At 55.8% G+C, this 20,020-nt stretch overlaps 1 protein-coding gene across 1 annotated transcript in view; it reads left to right on the top strand.

Annotated features, from left to right (window-relative positions):
* Positions 1 to 20,020, top strand: part of LOC132383711 (echinoderm microtubule-associated protein-like 3) — a 107,316-nt gene that overhangs the window by 62,114 nt on the left and 25,182 nt on the right. The window contains exons 12-19 of the mRNA XM_059954899.1: positions 3,812 to 3,946; positions 6,021 to 6,159; positions 8,075 to 8,226; positions 8,617 to 8,742; positions 12,638 to 12,770; positions 14,897 to 14,963; positions 15,665 to 15,753; positions 17,689 to 17,786. Of these exons, the coding sequence (XP_059810882.1) occupies positions 3,812 to 3,946; positions 6,021 to 6,159; positions 8,075 to 8,226; positions 8,617 to 8,742; positions 12,638 to 12,770; positions 14,897 to 14,963; positions 15,665 to 15,753; positions 17,689 to 17,786 (939 nt within the window). The remainder of the gene's footprint in view (positions 1 to 3,811; positions 3,947 to 6,020; positions 6,160 to 8,074; positions 8,227 to 8,616; positions 8,743 to 12,637; positions 12,771 to 14,896; positions 14,964 to 15,664; positions 15,754 to 17,688; positions 17,787 to 20,020) is intronic.

The following is a 20,020-nucleotide window of genomic DNA, read 5'->3' as shown; positions in this document are numbered from 1 at the left end:
CATTTTGCACACTGTACTCCGACTGTGGTCAGACTGACATTTTGCACACTGTACTCCGACTGTGGTCAGACTGACATTTTGCACACTGTACTCCGGCTGTGGTCAGACTGACATTTTGCACACTGTACTCCGGCTGTGGTCAGAGTGACATTTTGCACACTGTACTCCGACTGTGGTCAGACTGACATTTTGCACACTGTACTCCGACTGTGGTCAGAGTGACATTTTCACACTGTACTCCGACTGTGGTCAGAGTGACATTTTGTACACTGTACTCCGGCTGTGGTCAGACTGACATTTTGTACACTGTACTCCGGCTGTGGTCAGAGTGACATTTTGCACACTGTACTCCGACTGTGGTCAGAGTGACATTTTTCACACTGTACTCCGACTGTGGTCAGACTGACATTTTGTACACTGTACTCCGGCTGTGGTCAGAGTGACATTTTGCACACTGTACTCCGACTGTGGTCAGACTGACATTTTGTACACTGTACTCCGACTGTGGTCAGAGTGACATTTTGTACACTGTACTCCGACTGTGGTCAGACTGACATTTTGTACACTGTACTCCGACTGTGGTCAGACTGACATTTTGTACACTGTACTCCGACTGTGGTCAGAGTGACATTTTTCACACTGTACTCCAACTGTGGTCAGACTGACATTTTGTACACTGTACTCCGACTGTGGTCAGAGTGACATTTTGTACACTGTACTCCGACTGTGGTCAGAGTGACATTTTGTACACTGTACTCCGACTGTGGTCAGAGTGACATTTTCACACTGTACTCCGACTGTGGTCAGACTGACATTTTGCACACTGTACTCCGACTGTGGTCAGAGTGACATTTTGCACACTGTACTCCGACTGTGGTCAGAGTGACATTTTGCACACTGTACTCCGACTGTGGTCAGACTGACATTTTGCACACTGTACTCCGACTGTGGTCAGAGTGACATTTTGCACACTGTACTCCGACTGTGGTCAGAGTGACATTTTGCACACTGTACTCCGACTGTGGTCAGAGTGACATTTTGTACACTGTACTCCGACTGTGGTCAGACTGACATTTTGCACACTGTACTCCGGCTGTGGTCAGACTGACATTTTGCACACTATACTCCGACTGTGGTCAGACTGACATTTTCACACTGTACTCCGACTGTGGTCAGACTGACATTTTGTACACTGTACTCCGACTGTGGTCAGACTGACATTTTTCACACTGTACTCCGACTGTGGTCAGACTGACATTTTGCACACTGTACTCCGGCTGTGGTCAGACTGACATTTTGCACACTGTACTCCGACTGTGGTCAGAGTGACATTTTGTACACTGTACTCCGACTGTGGTCAGACTGACATTTTGCACACTGTACTCCGACTGTGGTCAGAGTGACATTTTGTACACTGTACTCCGACTGTGGTCAGACTGACATTTTGCACACTGTACTCCGACTGTGGTCAGAGTGACATTTTGTACACTGTACTCCGACTGTGGTCAGAGTGACATTTTCACACTGTACTCCGACTGTGGTCAGAGTGACATTTTCACACTGTACTCCGACTGTGGTCAGAGTGACATTTTGCACACTGTACTCCGGCTGTGGTCAGACTGACATTTTTCACACTGTACTCCGACTGTGGTCAGAGTGACATTTTGCGCACTGTACTCCGACTGTGGTCAGACTGACATTTTGCACACTGTACTCCGACTGTGGTCAGACTGACATTTTGCACACTGTACTCCGACTGTGGTCAGACTGACATTTTGCACACTGTACTCCGGCTGTGGTCAGACTGACATTTTGCACACTGTACTCCGGCTGTGGTCAGACTGACATTTTTCACACTGTACTCCGACTGTGGTCAGAGTGACATTTTGCGCACTGTACTCCGACTGTGGTCAGACTGACATTTTCACACTGTACTCCTACTGTGGTCAGAGTGACATTTTGCACACTGTACTCCGACTGTGGTCAGACTGACATTTTGTACACTGTACTCCGACTGTGGTCAGACTGACATTTTGCACACTGTACTCCGACTGTGGTCAGACTGACATTTTGTACACTGTACTCCGACTGTGGTCAGAGTGACATTTTGCACACTGTACTCCGACTGTGGTCAGACTGACATTTTGTACACTGTACTCCGACTGTGGTCAGAGTGACATTTTGCACACTGTACTCCGACTGTGGTCAGACTGACATTTTGCACACTGTACTCCGGCTGTGGTCAGACTGACATTTTGTACACTGTACTCCGACTGTGGTCAGACTGACATTTTGCACACTGTACTCCGGCTGTGGTCAGACTGACATTTTGTACACTGTACTCCGGCTGTGGTCAGACTGACATTTTGCGCACTGTACTCCGACTGTGGTCAGACTGACATTTTGCACACTGTACTCCGACTGTGGTCAGACTGACATTTTACACACTGTACTCCGACTGTGGTCAGGCTGACATTTTGCACACTGTACTCCGACTGTGGTCAGAGTGACATTTTGTACACTGTACTCCGACTGTGGTCAGACTGACATTTTGCGCACTGTACTCCGACTGTGGTCAGACTGACATTTTGCGCACTGTACTCCGACTGTGGTCAGAGTGACATTTTGCGCACTGTACTCCGACTGTGGTCAGAGTGACATTTTGTACACTGTACTCCGACTGTGGTCAGAGTGACATTTTCACACTGTACTCCGACATACTCAATATCTCCACCTGTGAGTAACAGGGCTGGACTGTGGATCCTCCCCTCATTGGCAGGCTCTTCTGCCTCATCCAGGGAGGGCAGAAACAGGCGTGATCTCCGAACGGGATCCTACTACCCCTCCCCTCTGCCTTCCATTGGGATCACTCTCCACATGACTCCCTTGTCCACTCGTCCCTCCCGGCACTTACCCCTGTGACTCTGACAGGTGGTACCCCTGCCCATTCACCTCCCCCCTGACTCCTTCCGGGCGAAGCGGCACTCCGCCTGCGAGTCTACCGTGTCCGGGGCTGCCCACGAGGTGACCTCAACATCGGGGGACCACCTTCACTCTGCCCGCCACAAGGAGGCCGGATTTCCGTTTGGGTTCCCCTTCCTGCATGTCAGTCCCCAGCCTCTTCTACTGGCATAATGGGGCAGCTTTTGGGTGGGGGAGCAACACCTTATATTCCTTCTGGGTAGCCTCGAACCTGATGGCACCAACCTCGATTTCTTCCCCTTCCCTTCTCTCTTTTCCTAGTCCCCCTCCCTCCCCTTCTCGTCTCCTCACCTGCCCATCACCTTCTGATTACCCCCTTCCATGCTCCCCTCTCCTGTCCTATCAGATTCCTCCTTCTTCATCCCTTCACCTCTTCCACCAATCACCTCCCAGCTCCTTACTTCACCTCCCACCTCCCCCCTCTCCTGGTCTCACCGGTCACCTGCCAGCCCTTACCCCCTCTCGACCGCCTTCTGCCCCCTTCCTTTCCAGTCCTGAGGAAGGCTCCGGGCCCGAAACGTTGACCATCCATTCCCCTCCGTAGGTGTTGCCTGACCCGCCCAGTTCCTCCAGGGTTTTGTGCGTGTCTCTCAGGAACCGAGCAAAATCCCAGGGGACGGGGTCTGACTAAAGTAAAAAAAGAGTCTCGGAGCCTTTGGGGGGGGGGGGGGGGTGAAAGAGGCCGTTTGGCCCATTGTTCTCATTCTGACCACCCGGTGTCCGTCTGTACTGCCACAAGGACTGTTTCCGGCGAGGGGGGAGCCCGGTCGGGAGGGCTGGTGGGGTTTGGCAGCGCGGGCACTGACCGTCTCCCCCGTCCGGCCCGCAGACCACCAACGAGGCGGTGCTGGAGGTGGAGTTCAACCCGGCGGATTCCTCCTGCATCATGTCCTGCGGCAAGTCGCATGTCTACTTCTGGACGTGGAGTGGCTCCAGCCTCACCAAGAAGCAGGGCATCTTCGGGGTGAGTGGGGCGGGGCTGGGGGGCGTGATCGGACGCGCTTCCCCGCGGCGACTCGGCGTCACGGTAACCAGGTCCCGAGATGCTCCTCGAAGGCGTCCCGGGTACCGCAGAGGCCGTCGGGAATTGCGAAGTGCCAGCTGCTGGGACCGGACGACCCGTCCGCTTGGGGTGGCTGGGCAGCGCGGGCAGCGCCCCTGCGAAGGGGAGGTGGAACCGCCAGCGGAAACGCGCTGGGTTTGGGCCCGCAACGCTGACGATTCCCCCCAACAGCTGCCCAACAGCAGATCGTAAACGTTGGAACTGAGTCACCGCGCTCAGGTGGACTCCTGACCTCACGATCGACCTTGTCGTGGCCCACCCACCTGACTGGTCATTCTCAGGGTCTGTTCTTGTCACGTGTGCCAAAAATACAGCCAGAGGCATCCCAGGTACTGTTCATACAGATCAAATCTTTTCTTTTTGCTCATACGGTACCGTGCAAAGCTCTTGGGCACATGGGCTGGGTGTGAAGATTTATGCACAGTACTGTGCTCGTCAATATGGAGCGCAGAGCCAGTTTGTAAATCTGGCGGGAGCAGTGCATGTTGGGAATGGTGAGGGTGGAGCACCGTGGGAGGGGGTGTGGGACAGGGGGCAGAGAAGGAGTGACGGGGCAGGTACAGACACACCCGCCCCTGAGACACCAGGCAAGGTCGTTTGGTTCCAAACAAATGGCTTATTGATCTTTAGGGAATGTCTCTCTGGTGCTTCCCGCTCCCTTCCCCTCTCCCCAACCATGATTCCCCTCTCCCTGCCCCCTTCCCACTCTCAGTCCACAATAGAGACCCAGATCAGAATCTGGTTATCATTCGTCACATGGAAGAAGGCAGCAAGTGGGAATAAAAGGATCCTTTTCTGATTGGCTGCCAGTGACTAGTGGTGTTCCACAGGGGCCGGTGTTGGGACCACTTCTTTTTATGCTGTGTATCAATGATGTAGATGATGGAATAGATGGCTTTATTGTCAAGTTTGCAGATGATACGAAGATTGGTGGAGGGGCAGGTAGTGTTGAGGAAACAAGTAGGATGCAGAAGGAGAGATTAGGAGAATGGGCAAGGAAGTGGCAAATGAAATACAATGTTGGAAAATGTATTGTCATGCACGTTGGTAGTAGAAATAGATGTGCAGACTATTTTCTAAACAGGGAGAAAATCCAGGAATCTGAGATGCAGAGGGACTGGGGGGTCCTTGTGCAGAGCACCCTGAAGGTTAACTTCCAGGTCCAGTCAGTGGTGAGGAAGGCAAATGCCAAGTTAGCATTCATTTCAAGAGATCTAGAACACAAGAGCAGAGTTACGATGCTGAGGCTTAATAAGGCCCTGGTGAGGCCTCACCTTGAGTATTGTGAACAGTTTTGATCCCCTCATCTTAGAAAAGATGTGTTGGCTTTGGAGAGGGTTCAGAGGAGGTTCACAAGGATGATTCTGGGAATGAAAGGTTTATCAAACGAGGAGCGTTTGATGGCTCTGGGTCTGTACTTTCCGGAATTCAGAAGGATGAGGGGTGATCTCATTGATATCTTTCGGATGTTGAAAGGCCCAGACAGAGTAGATGTGGAAAAGATGTTCCCCATGGTGGGAGAATCTGGGGCAAGAGGGCACGGCCTCAGGATAGAGGGGCGCCCTTTCAAAACAGAGATGCAGAGAAATTTCTTCAGCCAGAGGGTGGTGAATCTGTGGAATTTGTTGCCACAGGCAGCTGTGGAGGCCGGGTCGTTGGGTGTAATTAAGGCAGAGATTGATTGGACAGGGCATCAAAGGTTACGGGGAGAAGGCTGGGAACTGGGGTTGAGGAGGAGACCAAGAAAAGGATCAGCCATGATTGAATGGCGGAGCAGACTCGATGGGCCAAATGTCCTCACTCTGCTCCCATGTCTTATGGTCTTGTACGTCATGAAACTTTATTTTTTTGCGGCAACAGTACATAAACTGGGCAGGTCTGATTGGCCGAGTTCCTGGCGCGGGTTCATTGCGTGCTGGTGGTCACTGCCCCGGGGAGGGGTCCTGAACCTGTCTGCCTCTCCCCGTTTCTGCAGAAGTACAAGAAGCCGAAGTTCATCCAGTGTTTCGTGTTCATGCGGACCGGCGAGGTGCTGACTGGAGACTCCGAGGGAAGCATCCTGGTGTGGGGCAAGGCAGCGGCCGACACCAAAACCCTGGGCAAGGGGGCAAAAGGTACCCGGGCGCCCCGCGGCAGTGGGGCTGGTGAGCAGAGGGAGGTGCGGGGAGCGGGGGATGAGGAGGTGGAGGAGGGGCAGTGATGGAGGGAATGGACAGTGTGAGGGTGGAGGGAACTAGGGGTGGTTAGGAGGGAGTACCGCACCATGGAGGGGAGGGGAGGGCACCACAGTGAGGTCGGGGCAGATAGGAGGGCTCGCCCTGAGAAGGGAGCGCCGCACTACGTGATGGGGGTAATTAGGCAGAGTGGAATGGGGGAGGGAATGAGGCAGGAGTGGGAGGGGAGGAAGCAAGGATGGAGGCATGAGGGAGGAGGGGTAGCAAAAGGGGTTAGAAGTGGAGGGGGATGAGGGGAGGGTTGGTGAGGAGGGAACGTCTCACTGAGGGAGGGTCGGTGAGGAGGGAACATCTCACTGTGGGAGGGTCGGTGAGGAGGGAACGTCTCACTGAGGGAGGGTCGGTGAGGAGGGAACGCCTCACTGTGGGAGGGTCAGTGAGGAGGGAGGGTCGGTGAGGAGGGAACATCTCACTGAGGGAGGGTCGGTGAGGAGGGAACGTCTCACTGAGGGAGGGTCGGTGAGGAGGGAACATCTCACTGAGGGAGGGTCGGTGAGGGGGGAGTGTCTCACTGTGGGAGGGTCGGTGAGGAGGGAATGTCTCACTGAGGGAGGGTCGGTGAGGAGGGAACGTCTCACTGAGGGAGGGTCGGTGAGGAGGGAGGGTCGGTGAGGAGGGAACGTCTCACTGTGGGAGGGTCGGTGAGGAGGGAACGTCTCACTGTGGGAGGGTCGGTGAGGAGGGAACGTCTCACTGAGGGAGGGTCGGTGAGGAGGGAGGGTCGGTGAGGAGGGAACGTCTCACTGTGGGAGGGTCGGTGAGGAGGGAACGTCTCACTGAGGGAGGGTCAGTGAGGAGGGAACGTCTCACTGAGGGAGGGTCGGTGAGGAGGGAACGTCTCACTGAGGGAGGGTCGGTGAGGAGGGAACGCCTCACTGTGGGAGGGTCAGTGAGGAGGGAGGGTCGGTGAGGAGGGAACATCTCACTGAGGGAGGGTCGGTGAGGAGGGAACGTCTCACTGAGGGAGGGTCGGTGAGGAGGGAACGTCTCACTGAGGGAGGGTCGGTGAGGGGGGAGTGTCTCACTGTGGGAGGGTCGGTGAGGAGGGAATGTCTCACTGAGGGAGGGTCGGTGAGGAGGGAACGTCTCACTGAGGGAGGGTCGGTGAGGAGGGAGGGTCGGTGAGGAGGGAACGTCTCACTGTGGGAGGGTCGGTGAGGAGGGAACGTCTCACTGTGGGAGGGTCGGTGAGGAGGGAACGTCTCACTGTGGGAGGGTCGGTGAGGAGGGAACGTCTCACTGTGGGAGGGTCGGTGAGGAGGGAACGTCTCACTGAGGGAGGGTCGGTGAGGAGGGAGGGTCGGTGAGGAGGGAACGTCTCACTGTGGGAGGGTCGGTGAGGAGGGAACGTCTCACTGAGGGAGGGTCAGTGAGGAGGGAACGTCTCACTGAGGGAGGGTCGGTGAGGAGGGAACGTCTCACTGTGGGAGGGTCGGCGAGGAGGGAACGTCTCACTGAGGGAGGGTCGGTGAGGAGGGAGGGTTGGTGAGGAGGGAACGTCTCACTGAGGGAGGGTCGGTGAGGAGGGAGGGTCGGTGAGGAGGGAACGTCTCACTGAGGGAGGGTCGGTGAGGAGGGAACGTCTCACTGTGGGAGGGTCGGCGAGGAGGGAACGTCTCTCTGAGGGAGGGTCGGTGAGGAGGGAACGTCTCACTGAGGGAGGGTCGGTGAGGAGGGAACGTCTCACTGAGGGAGGGTTGGTGAGGAGGGAACGTCTCACTGTGGGAGGGTCGGTGAGGAGGGAGGGTCGGTGAGGAGGGAATGCTCCCTCTGACTCTCCCTGTCACCCGTGCAGAGACCTATCAGATCGCCCGGCAGGTGAAGGCCCACGAAGGAAGCGTCTTCACCCTGTGTGTCCGCAGCGATGGCACCCTGCTCAGCGGGGGAGGCAAAGACCGGAAAGTCATCCTGTGGGGGGAGAATCTCAGCCCCCAGAGTGAGACCGAGGTGAGAGGGGAGCGAGGGGATTGGGGGGAGAAGGGAATGAGGCGGGAGTGTAGGTGGGGCAGGTGATGATAGGGAGGGGGTGCTGTGGGTGGGGGGGAGAGGCGGAGGCACCGTCAGCCCCTCTCGGTAACGCGCCCGTCCCGTTCTCAGGACCCCCAAGCCGTTCGGGGTGGTGGAGGCGTGGAGGGGCAGCTAAGGGGAGGGGTGAGGTGTGTCCACTCGGTGACCCCTGACCCACGCGCAGGACGGTGGGAGGGAGGGGAAGGGAACGCGAGGAGGTGCGTGCGGTGGGGGCTTCGGTGACCCCCTGTGGTTTGGGGAGTGGGGGGGAGCGAGGTGCGTAGGGACGTGATCCTCTCGCTGACCCCCGCCATCCCGTCCCGTGCGCAGGTCCCGGAGTGTTTCGGAGCGGTGCGGACGTTACTGGAGGCCCCAGCCGGGCAGCTGCTGATTGGGACCACGAAGAACGCCATCCTGCGGGGGGGCCTGGATCAGCCCCTGACGCCCATCGTACAGGTCAGTTCCCAGGGCCGCCAGGCCGAGTTGCTACGTGATTCCGGAGGGGATTCCTCTGGGAACGGCAGGCCGGTAAGCGTCCGGACAGTGGTGGGGATCCTGGGGAGAGGAACTTGGAGCGCTGGGCATAATTACGGACCGCCAGCAGGGTTCTGTGCTCGCGAGGAGCTGGCGAGGATGGTCAGTGAAGGCAGAGCTGTGGACGTTGCCTACGTGAATTTTGTTAGGGCGCTTTTGACAAGGGGGGCTCACCCAGACGTACGGGATTGGCTTGTCCGCAGAAAACACGGAGTAGTGGGCAGTGGGATTTATTCTGGCCGGGCGATCTATACTGGGACCCCCTACTTTCGTTAGATTGGCTTTGCAAGAGGTGTATGAGGTTGTATAGGACATTGGTGAGGCCTAATTTGGAGTATTGTGTGCAGTTTTGGTCACCCATCTAGAGCAGAGATGTCAATAAAGTTGAAAGCGTGCTGAGAAAGTTTACAGGGATGTTGCCGGGTCTGGAGGACCGGAGTTACTGGGAAATTGAATAGGTTAGGGCTGTACTCCCTGGGAGTGTGGGAGAATGAGGGGAGATTTGATAGAGGTGTACAAAATGCAGAGGGGTATAGATAGGGTGAATGCAAGCAGGCTTTTTCCACTGAGGTTGGGCGGGACAACAACCAGAGGTCAGGGGTTAAGGGCGAAAGGTGAGAAGTTTAGGAGGAGGAGCTTCCTCACTCAGAGGGTGTGGAAGTGACTTTAACATCAAAGGGAAGTTTGGATAGGTACGTGGACGGAAGGGGTCTGGAGGGCTGTGGTCCGGGCGGGGCGTCGATGGGTGTTGGCAGAACAGCGGCTCGGCACGGGCTAGATGGGCCGAAGGGCCTGGTCCGTTCTGCGACTCTCTGGCTGGGGCGGAAGGGTGGATCAGTAAAAGGGCGGCAGGGTAGCGCAGCGGTTAGTGACCAAAGTTCGGGGTTCGATCCCCGCCGCTGCGCGTGAGGAGTCTGCACGCTCTCTCCCCGTGACCGCGTGCGTTTCCTCCCACAGTCCGAAGACGGGTTAATTGGTCGTTGTAAATGGTCCCATGGTTAGGCTTGGGTTAAATTGGTGGGTTGCTGGCTGGTCGGGCCCGTTCCGTGCTGTATTGCTAAAGATTTAAGTAATGAGTTAACGTTTGTAGACGACTCATAGATTGGTAGAGTTGTGGACAATGTGGAGGGCGGACAATAGACAGTAGGGGCAGGAGTAGGCCATTTGGCCCTTCGAGCCTGCACTGCCATTCACTGTGATCATGGCTGATCATCCACAATCAGTACCCCATTCCTGCCCTCTCCCCATATCCCTTGACTCCGCTATTTTTAAGAGCTCTATCTAACTCTCTCTTGAATGCATCCAGAGAATTGGCCTCCACTGCCTTCTGGGGCAGAGCATTCCACAGATCCACCACTCTCTGGGTGGAAAAGTTTTTCCTCATCTCCGTTCTAAATGGCCTACCCCTTATCCTTAAACTGTGGCCTCTGGTTCTGGACTCACCCATCAGCGGGAACGTTTCCTGCCCCTAGGGTGTCCAATCCCTTAATAATCTTTCATTCAGATCCCCTCTCAGCCCTCTAAATCAGGGTCAGGGAACACAGTGGGATATAGATCAGAATACAGTTTGTCATCACTGACCAATGTCCTGAGATTTATATAATAATAAATAATTAATGCAAAAAGAGGAAAAAGTAGTGAGGTGGTGTTCGTGGGTTCAATGTCCGTTCAGGAATCGGATGGCTGAGGGGAAGAAGCTGTTCCTGAATCACTGAGTGTGTGTCTTCAGGCTCCTGTACCTCCTCCCTGATGGCAGAGGGGAAGAAGCTGTTCCTGAATCACTGAGTGTGTGTCTTCAGGCTCCTGTACCTCCTCCCTGATGGCAGAGGGGAAGAAGCTGTTCCTGAATCACTGAGTGTGTGTCTTCAGGCTCCTGTACCTCCTCCCTGATGGCAGAGGGAAAGAAGCTGTTCCTGAATCGCTGAGTGTGTGTCTTCAGACTCCTGTACCTCCTCCCTGATGGCAGAGGGGAAGAAGCTGTTCCTGAATCGCTGAGTGTGTGTCTTCAGGCTCCTGTACCTCCTCCCTGATGGCAGAGGGGAAGAAGCTGTTCCTGAATCGCTGAGTGTGTGTCTTCAGGCTCCTGTACCTCCTCCCTGATGGCAGAGGGGAAGAAGCTGTTCCTGAATCACTGAGTGTGTGTCTTCAGGCTCCTGTACCTCCTCCCTGATGGCAGAGGGAAAGAAGCTGTTCCTGAATCGCTGAGTGTGTGTCTTCAGGCTCCTGTACCTCCTCCCTGATGGCAGAGGGGAAGAAGCTGTTCCTGAATCGTTGAGTGTGTGTCTTCAGGCTCCTGTACATCCTACCTGATGGTAGCAATGAGAAGAGGGCATGTCCCGGGTGATGGGGGTCCCTAACATCGCCTTTCAAAGATGTCCTTGATGCTGTGGGAGGCTAGGGCTCAGTTGAAGATGTGGGCGGGGAAATGGCAGAAGGGGTTCAAACCGGGCATCTCCCACCCGCCATTCCTCCTCCTGAGCGTGGGCCCTAGCCTCCCCGCTGTCGAGGTCATCTTCGAAAGGTGATGCACTGTGGGGAGTGGCGGGGGGGGAAGGTTCAAATGTAAAGAGGGTAGACAGGGAATGATAGGACCCTTAACAGCATTGAAGAACTGAAGGATCACTGGGGGTTGTGTGGGGGGGGGGGGGGGGGTCCGTATTCACACGGCCCAGTGGTGTAGTGGTTAGCACAACAGTTTACGGTCCCGGCGACCCGGGTTCAATTCCCGTCGCTGTCTGTAAGGAGGGGGCAGAGATCAGCGTAGTGGTTAGCACAACGGTTAACGGTCCCGGCGACCCGGGTTCAATTCCCGTCACTGCTTGTAAGGAGGGGGCAGAGATCAGCGTAGTGGTTAGCACAACGGTTTACAGTGCAGGAGACCAGGGTTCAATTCCCGTCACTGCTTGTAAGGAGGGGGGCAGAGATCAGTGTAGTGGTTAGCACAACAGTTAGCACAATGGTTTACGGTCCTGGCAACCCAGGTTCAATTCCCGTCACTGCTTGTAAGGAGGGAGCAGAGATCAATGTAGTGGTTAGCACAACGGTTTACAGTGCAGGAGACCAGGGTTCAATTCCTGTCGCTGTCTGCAAGGAGTATGATCGCTCCCCTGTGACCGCGTGGGTTTCCTCCGGGTGCTCTAGTTCACAGTCCAAGGACCTACCAGTTGGTAGATGAATTGGTCATTGTATTAGGCTAGAATTAAACCAGGGTACTGCAGGGCGACCCAACTCGAAGGGTTGGAGGGCCTGTTCTCTGTATCTCAATTTTCTTTTAAAAAGTGGCTTGATAGATGACGGGCTGTCATCGGGCGGGAGAGTACAAAAAAACAGAGGTCACTCTGCGGCCGTATACAGCTCTGGGCAGGCCGCGCATGGAGTACTGCGTTGGAGTATCGCGTGCAGTCCGTTACAGGCAGGACGCTGAGGCTGCAGGAAGAGGGTCATCAGGATGCTGCCTGGAATAGAGAGGGTGTGCTCTCGCGAGAGGCTGGGCAAACTGTGGAGGGGAGGTTCAGCGTTTGTAAGATTACGAGAGGCTTTGACAGAGTAGGCAGGCGGAATCTGTTTCCAAGGGTTGTTGTAGCGTCTAAGACCAGAGGACATGCATTTAAAGTGGGAGGGGGTAATTTTTAAGGAAATGAGAGGGGCAGGTTTTTACCACAGAGAGTGCTGGGGTGCTGGTTTAAAGGGCTCTCACACAGGCCAGTGGATATGGACATTGTACAGGGAGAAGGGATAGCGTCATTTGGCATGGTGGGCCGAAGGGCCTCTCCTGTACCGTGGCACATTTCCTGATCCGCGTTCCCGATGTCCGCAGGGCCACACGGACGAGCTGTGGGGATTGGCCACCCACCCGTTCCACGACCTGTTCCTCACCTGCGCACACGACAGGCAGGTGTGCGTGTGGAACCACGAGCAACACACACTGGCCTGGAGCAGGACGCTGGAGGTGAGTACAAACCCTAACCCCCCCCCCCACCCCGAGATGTGGGGGCTTCACCCCCCACCCCAACCAAACACCTCTGACCCCTACACCCCTCCCCCTCACTGGAATCCCCTCTGGCCCTACACCCCTCCTCATCTCTGTTACCCATTCCGGCCCCTACACCCCTCCCTGTCTCTGTAACACACCTCCAGCCCCTACACCCCTCCCTGTCTCTGTAACCCCCTCCGGCCCCTGCACCCCTCCCCGTCTCTGTAACCCCCTCCGGCCCCTACACCCCTCCCCGTCTCTGTAACCCCCTCCGGCCCCTACACCCCTCCCTGTCTCTGTAACCCCCTCCAGCCCCTGCACCCCTCCCCATCTCTGTTACCCATTCCGGCCCCTACACCCCTCCCTGTCTCTGTAACCCCCTCCAGCCCCTGCACCCCTCCCCATCTCTGTTACCCATTCTGGCCCCTACACCCCTCCCTGTCTCTGTAACCCCCTCCAGTTCCTACACCCCTCCCTGTCTCTGTAACCCCCTCCGGTCCCTACACCCCTCCCTGTCTCTGTAACCCCCTCCAGTCCCTACACCCCTCCCTGTATCTGTAACCCCCTCTCATCCCTACACCCCTCCCTGTCTCTGTAACCCCCTCCGGCCCCTACACCCCTCCCTGTCTCTGTAATCTCCTCCAGCCCTACACCCCTCCCTGTCTCTGTAACCCCCTCCGGCCCCTACCCTCCCTGTCTCTGTACCCCCTCCAGCCCTACACCCCTCCCTGTCTCTGTAACCCCCTCCGGCCCCTACACCCCTCCCTGTCTCTGTAACCCCCTCCAGTCCTACACCCCTCCCTGTCTCTGTAAACCCTTCCGGCCCCTCCACCTCTCCCCGTCTCTGTATCACTCCCCGTTTCGGTGGAGGGTGGGGTAAGGGGGCTTTGATGTCCTATCAGTCTTTCCCTGGGGGCTCTGGGATTCTTTGCTGGTTGTTCCGTGGGCATCTGTGAAGAGTTTCGGGTTGTTCACTGTACCCATTCTCTGATGCGAAAGGAACCCAAGTCTTAATGTAAACCTCTACAACCCTCCTCAGAAACAGAAAATTCATCATCACAGTACAAATACAGCACAGCACACAACCCCAAGATCCAATTTCTTGCAGGCATCCTCAGTCTGTAGAATAACCATAAACAGGATCGATGAGAGACCACACCAACTTCGGTGTTCAACCAATGTGCAAAAGACAACAAACTGTGCAAATACAGAAAGAAAGAAAGAAAGAAAGAAAGAAAGAAAGAAAGAAAGAAAGAAGAAAAGAAAGAAAGAAAGAAAGAAAGAAGAAAGAAAGAAAGAAAGAAAGAAAGAAAGAAGAAAGAAAGAAAGAAAGAAAGAAAGAAAGAAAGAAAGAAAGAAAGAAAGAAGAAAGAAAGAAAGAAAGAAAGAAAGAAAGAAAGAAAGAAAGAAAGAAAGAAGAAAGAAATAGATAGATAGATAGATAGATAGATAGATAAGCAAGCAAGCAATAATTATTGAGAACGTGAGATAAAGAGTCCTTGAAAGTGAGTCCACAGGCTGTGTGAGTAGTCCGCTGATGGGGCAAGTTATCTCCTCTGGTTAAAGAGCCTGAGGGGGTGATAACTGTTCCTGAACCGGGGTGGTGCGAGTCCTGAGGCTCCTGTACCTCCTTCCTGATGGTTGAGGGGTGATAACCGTTCCTGAACCGGGTGGTGCGAGTCCTGAGGCTCCTGTACCTCCTTCCTGATGGTTGAGGGGTGATAACCGTTCCTGAACCGGGTGGTGCGAGTCCTGAGGCTCCTGTACCTCCTTCCTGATGGTTGAGGGGTGATAACTGTTCCTGAACCGGGGTGGTGCGAGTCCTGAGGCTCCTGTACCTCCTTCCCGATGGTTGAGGGGTGATAACCGTTCCTGAACCGGGTGGTGCGAGACCTGAGGCTCCCTCCTGGCGAGGGCACGGGCAGCGAGGAGGAGGGAACCCCGCGCAGAGGGAGATCATGATTGGCTGGGGTTCAGTATGGTGGACTCACGTCCCCCAGGGTTTAAACGCCCGCGTACACGGGCGCGCTGTGCGTTAACCGGCAGGAGCTTGCACGGTACCAGACGTACGAGGGGACTAAACCTACCGACCCTTCCGCAGGGGGACGGGGCTGTGTGCCAGCTTTCACTGCAGCGGCTCGGTGGTCGTGGTCGGTCTCCAAGACGGAAGGTAACTCCCCCGCCATTCACCTCCCTCGCACCCTCCGCCCCCCCCCCCCCCCCCGGTAACAGTCAAACGCTGACAGATCAATCAATCGCGCTCCCGTCCCGCGGGTCTGATGTAGAGGGAAAGCCGGTGTCCTCGCTGCTGTGAGGGAGACGAGGGGGAGGTTGTCAGTCACTGGGAATCCTTCTTGAGGGAAGGGGCCGGGAGGGAGGGGGAGCGAGGTTATTGAGATGGGGAAGAGGGGATTATTCTTCTCTGACCTCCTAATGAAATAGTGTCTACCTCTACCTGCTCCCACTCCACCCTCTCCCCTCTTTCTTCCCCTCTCCCAACCCTTCTCTCTCTGTCCCTATCTCCCCCACTCCTCTCCCTCCCCATTCCCCCTCTTTCCCTCTCCATTTCTCCTACCCCTCTCCTTCATCCCCCTGCACCCCTCCATCCCCACTCACACCCTCCCCATTCTCCCTTTCCCTCTCTATTCTCCCACCCCCTCTCTCCCTCATCTTCCTAACCCCCTCCATCCCATCCCTCTCCCTCCCACATCCCCCTAACCCTCTCCCTCTCTTTCTCCCTAAACCCCCATCCCCTCCCTCTCTCCCTCCCCAATCCTTCTCTGTCCCTCTCCATTTCTCCCACCCCTCTCCCTGTCTCCCTCATCCCCCAAATTCCCTCTGTCCCCTCCCTCTCCCCCCACCCCGTCGTAGGTGGGTGGTGTTGGACTGCCAGACAAAGGAGGACGTCTGGACTTCAGTCGACGGTAACGAGCAGCTCTCGGTGGTCCGGTACTCCCCAGGTAACACCCCCACCTTGTCCGTGGCCACGTCGGGAGGGGCAGGCTGGGGGTGGGGAACGAGACCTGGGGCTGGGGGGCACTCCCGAGGAGGAGGAACTGCAGGGGTGGTGGAGGGGCTGAACTGGTCTGGCCTGGACTATCATGTACACAGTGAGACTGCAAAGTCAGGTCAGAGGCTGGGGATCGTATGGTGAGGAAGTTTCTCTCACCTTCCCAAAGACGCCCCACCATCCCCATGACTCACGTCAGGAGTGTGATGGGACTTTCCCTACTTGCCTGGATTAATTAGTCCATGTACTCAGCATTCACCACATCAGCTTTCCCCGTTCTACAAGGGTCCAGACCCTCCACTGGATGATTTAGTCCATGTACTCAGCATCAACCACATTACCTTTCCCCGTTCTACAAGGGTCCAGACCCTCCACTGTTTGAGTTAGTCCATGTACTCAGCATCAACCACATTACCTTTCCCCGTTTTACAAGGGTCCAGACCCTCCACTGTTTGAGTTAGTCCATGTACTCAGCATCAACCACATTACCTTTCCCCGTTCTACAAGGGTCCAGACCCTCCACTGTTTGAGTTAGTCCTTGCACTCAGCATCCACCACTTTACCGTTTCCCATTCTACGAGGGTCCAGACCCCCATACTTGCTTGTTTGAGTTAGTCCATGCACTCCACATCCACCACGTTACCCTTCTCTGTTCTACAAGGCATGTGTTGGTGCGTGGCCAAGTGGTTAAGGCATTTGTCTAGTGATCTGAAGGTCGCTGGTTCGAGCCTCGGCTGAGGATGCGTGTGTGTACTTGAGCAAGGCACTTAACCACACATTGCTCTGCGACGACACCGGTGCCAAGCTGTATGGGTCCTAATGCCCTTCCCTTGGACAACATTGGTGGTGTGGAGAGGGGAGGCTGCAGCTTGGACAACTGCTGGTCTTCCATAAAAAGAAACCCTGCCCAGGCTTGCGCCCTGGAAACTTCCCAAGGCACAAATACACGGTCTATCAGGACTAACGGAGGCCTACTACTACTCTGCAAGGCCCCAGACTCTCCACTGGATGAGTTAGTCCATGCACTCCACATCCGCCACATCACCTTTCCCCGTTCTGCAAGGCCCCAGACTCTCCACTGGATGAGTTAGTCCATGCACTCCACATCCGCCACATCACCTTTCCCCGTTCTACAAGGGTCCAAACCCTCTACTGAATGAGTTAGTCCATGTACTCAGCATCCACCACATCACCTTTCCTCGTTCTCCAGGGTGTTAGGGAAGTAGGGAGTTGGCAGGAGGACAGATTAGCAGAATGGGCAAAGGGGTGGCAGGTGGAATATAATGTATGGTCATGCACTTTGGTAGAAGGACTATTTTCCAAATGGGGAGCAAATTCAGAATTTGGAGGTGCAAAGGGACTTGGGAGAAGGCAAACGCAAAAAGTTAGCATACAGTCCCAGCACCTCCCTCAGGTTTCTACCCCTCGCCCACGCGCACCGGGGGTGAGGCTGGTTAACCCACTCACCTGGCAGTTGCTGGGATGGGGAAGGGAACCAGGGGTAAACTCACATAGTCACAGGGAGGACGTCCCAACTGTGTACACACTCACAGAGGGCGTCGCACATCAGGACTGAACTGGGGTCTCTGAAGTCAGGAGGGTGAAGATCCCCCCGCCAGCGGGATGTGGGGGGGGGGGTGAACGAGGCCAAATCTCCCCCCCGGTTGCTGCTCTCACTGCTCCTGAACCCCCCCACTAGCGATCCCGCGTCGGAGCGAGAGCTCCCCCAGCCAAAATGGCAGACCGCCCAGCGGCCATGCCGGGCGCAGTTGTTCGTTGTTATTTTATGACTTGGACGGGACACACTGTGCGTTCTGGGTCCTCGAGGAGCGACAGTTCAGCTAGCTGCACACGAGCCTGAACGTGCTCTCCATTCTTCCGGCAGATGGGAATTTCCTGGCGGTGGGCTCCCACGACAACTATATTTACCTGCACACGGTGAGCGAGGGCGGGCGTAGGTACGCTCGCTACGGCAGGTGCACGGTGAGTCGCGAGCCAGGCGAGGGGGAGGGAGGGGCGGGGAGAGGCAGCAACGGGGGTGATGAGAGACGGGCAGTGAGGGGGAGGCAGAGGGAGAGGGGGGGTGAAAGGGAGCTTTGCCCCAAATGAGGGGCGGCAGGGAGGGTGTTTTGAACGGCAGGAGGGGAGGAGGGAGGCGAGGAGCGGCGGGGGAGGGAGCACTTCGCTGTGATGGGGCAGCGAGGAGGGGGAGCCGTAGTGTTGGCTGTGGAGGTGGGGCCAAGGGGTCTGAAATTACCCCTCCTCCCCACCCCCTCCCCCCCGATCTCAAAGAGGAATGAGGACACCCTCACTTTGGCCATTATTGCTCTGGTGGGATCCTGCTGTGCGCAGGCACGTCATTGGCTAGCTGGTCAGTGGTGGCGGGGTTCCGGTCCGCTGCCTGTGCAGAGGAACAGGCCATTCGGCCCAACTGGTGGTAGCCCCGGTTGGGTCATAATTCCCCCCAAGCCCCTCCCACCTTCCAAATGCCTCCTCGGCTGCTTCCTCCCTCTGCGTAACCTCTCCGTCTTCCTTTAAATCTCTCCCCTCTTATCCTGAGCTCGAGGAGCTGTCCGATGAAGGCCAGCCTGCTGATGGCCCCCGTCTGCCTTCGGAGAGCCGTATATTTGTATTCCCCAGTACAGCAGTTCCACAGGGCCCTGCCGTCCTCCGTGTAAACCAGCACAGTACAGGCCCTTCAGCCCACAAGCTTGTGCCGACACCTTAAACCACCCCAAGATCAATTTAACCCTTCCCTCTATCATACCCCTCCATGTGACTGTCTCTTAAATGTCCCGCATGTATCTGCCTCTATCACTATCCTGTCAGGGTGTTCCACACATACCCATCAATCTCTGCGTAAAAACCTACCTCTGACATCCCCCTCCCCCATACTTACCTCCAATCGCCTGAAAGTTACACCCCCTCATATTAGCTAATTCCACCCGGGGAAAATGTTTCCGACTGTCCGCTCGATCTGTGCCTCTCATCATCTTGTACACCTCTATCAAGTTGCCTCTCATCCTCCTTCACTCCCGAGAGAAAAGCCCGAGCTCACTCAGCCTCCCCTCACAAGGCATGTTCTCTAATCCAGGCAGCACCCTGGTGAATCTCCTCTGCACCCTCTCTAATCCAGGCAGCACCCTGGTGAATCTCCTCTGCACCCTCTCTAATCCAGACAGCGTCCTGGTGAATCTCCTCTGCACCCTCTCTAATCCAGGCAGCATCCTGGTGAATCTCCTCTGCACCCTCTCTAATCCAGACAGCATCCTGGTGAATCTCCTCTGCACCCTCTCTAATCCAGGCAGCATCCTGGTAAATCTCCTCTGCACCCTCTGTAATCCAGGCAGCGTTCTGGTGAATCTCCTCTGCACCCTCTCTAATCCAGGCAGCGTCCTGGTGAATCTCCTCTGCACCCTCTCTAATCCAGTTAGCATGCTGGTGAATCTCCTCTGCACCCTCTCTAATCCAGACAGCATCCTGGTGAATCTCCTCTGCACCCTCTCTAATCCAGACAGCATCCTGGTGAATCTCCTCTGCACCCTCTCTAATCCAGACAGCATCCTGGTGAATCTCCTCTGCACCCTCTCTAATCCAGACAGCATCCTGGTGAATCTCCTCTGCACCCTCTTTAATCCAGGCAGCATCCTGGTGAATCTCCTCTGCACCCTCTCTAATCCAGACAGCATCCTGGTGAATCTCCTCTGCACCCTCTCTAATCCAGACAGCATCCTGGTGAATCTCCTCTGCACCCTCTCTAATCCAGACAGCATCCTGGTGAATCTCCTCTGCACCCTCTCTAATCCAGACAGCATCCTGGTGAATCTCCTCTGCACCCTCTCTAATCCAGACAGCATCCTGGTGAATCTCCTCTGCACCCTCTCTAATCCAGACAGCATCCTGGTGAATCTCCTCTGCACCCTCTCTAATCCAGGCAGCATCCTGGTGAATCTCCTCTGCACCCTCTGTAATCCAGACAGCATCCTGGTGAATCTCCTCTGCACCCTGTCCAAAGCTTCCCCACCCTTCCTATAATGGGGCCCTCTGTGGGTCGATGTTGCATGCTGGCTGCCTACATGATATGCAAGCCGGGGCAGTACGATGTGGACGGCGAGCTCCCCCTCTCCACGCACCAAGGGAACGGCAGAGACCGACACAGTTTGCCACCAGCGGCGTCGCAGGAGTTGCCAGTCAGTGTTGAACGTAGGTTTGCCTCA

This window comes from Hypanus sabinus, chromosome 31 (genome assembly GCF_030144855.1).
Source record: "Hypanus sabinus isolate sHypSab1 chromosome 31, sHypSab1.hap1, whole genome shotgun sequence".
Lineage (NCBI taxonomy): Eukaryota > Metazoa > Chordata > Chondrichthyes > Myliobatiformes > Dasyatidae > Hypanus > Hypanus sabinus.
The sequence above is the reverse complement of the archived record's forward strand: the minus strand, read 5'-3'. Positions and strand labels throughout refer to the sequence as shown.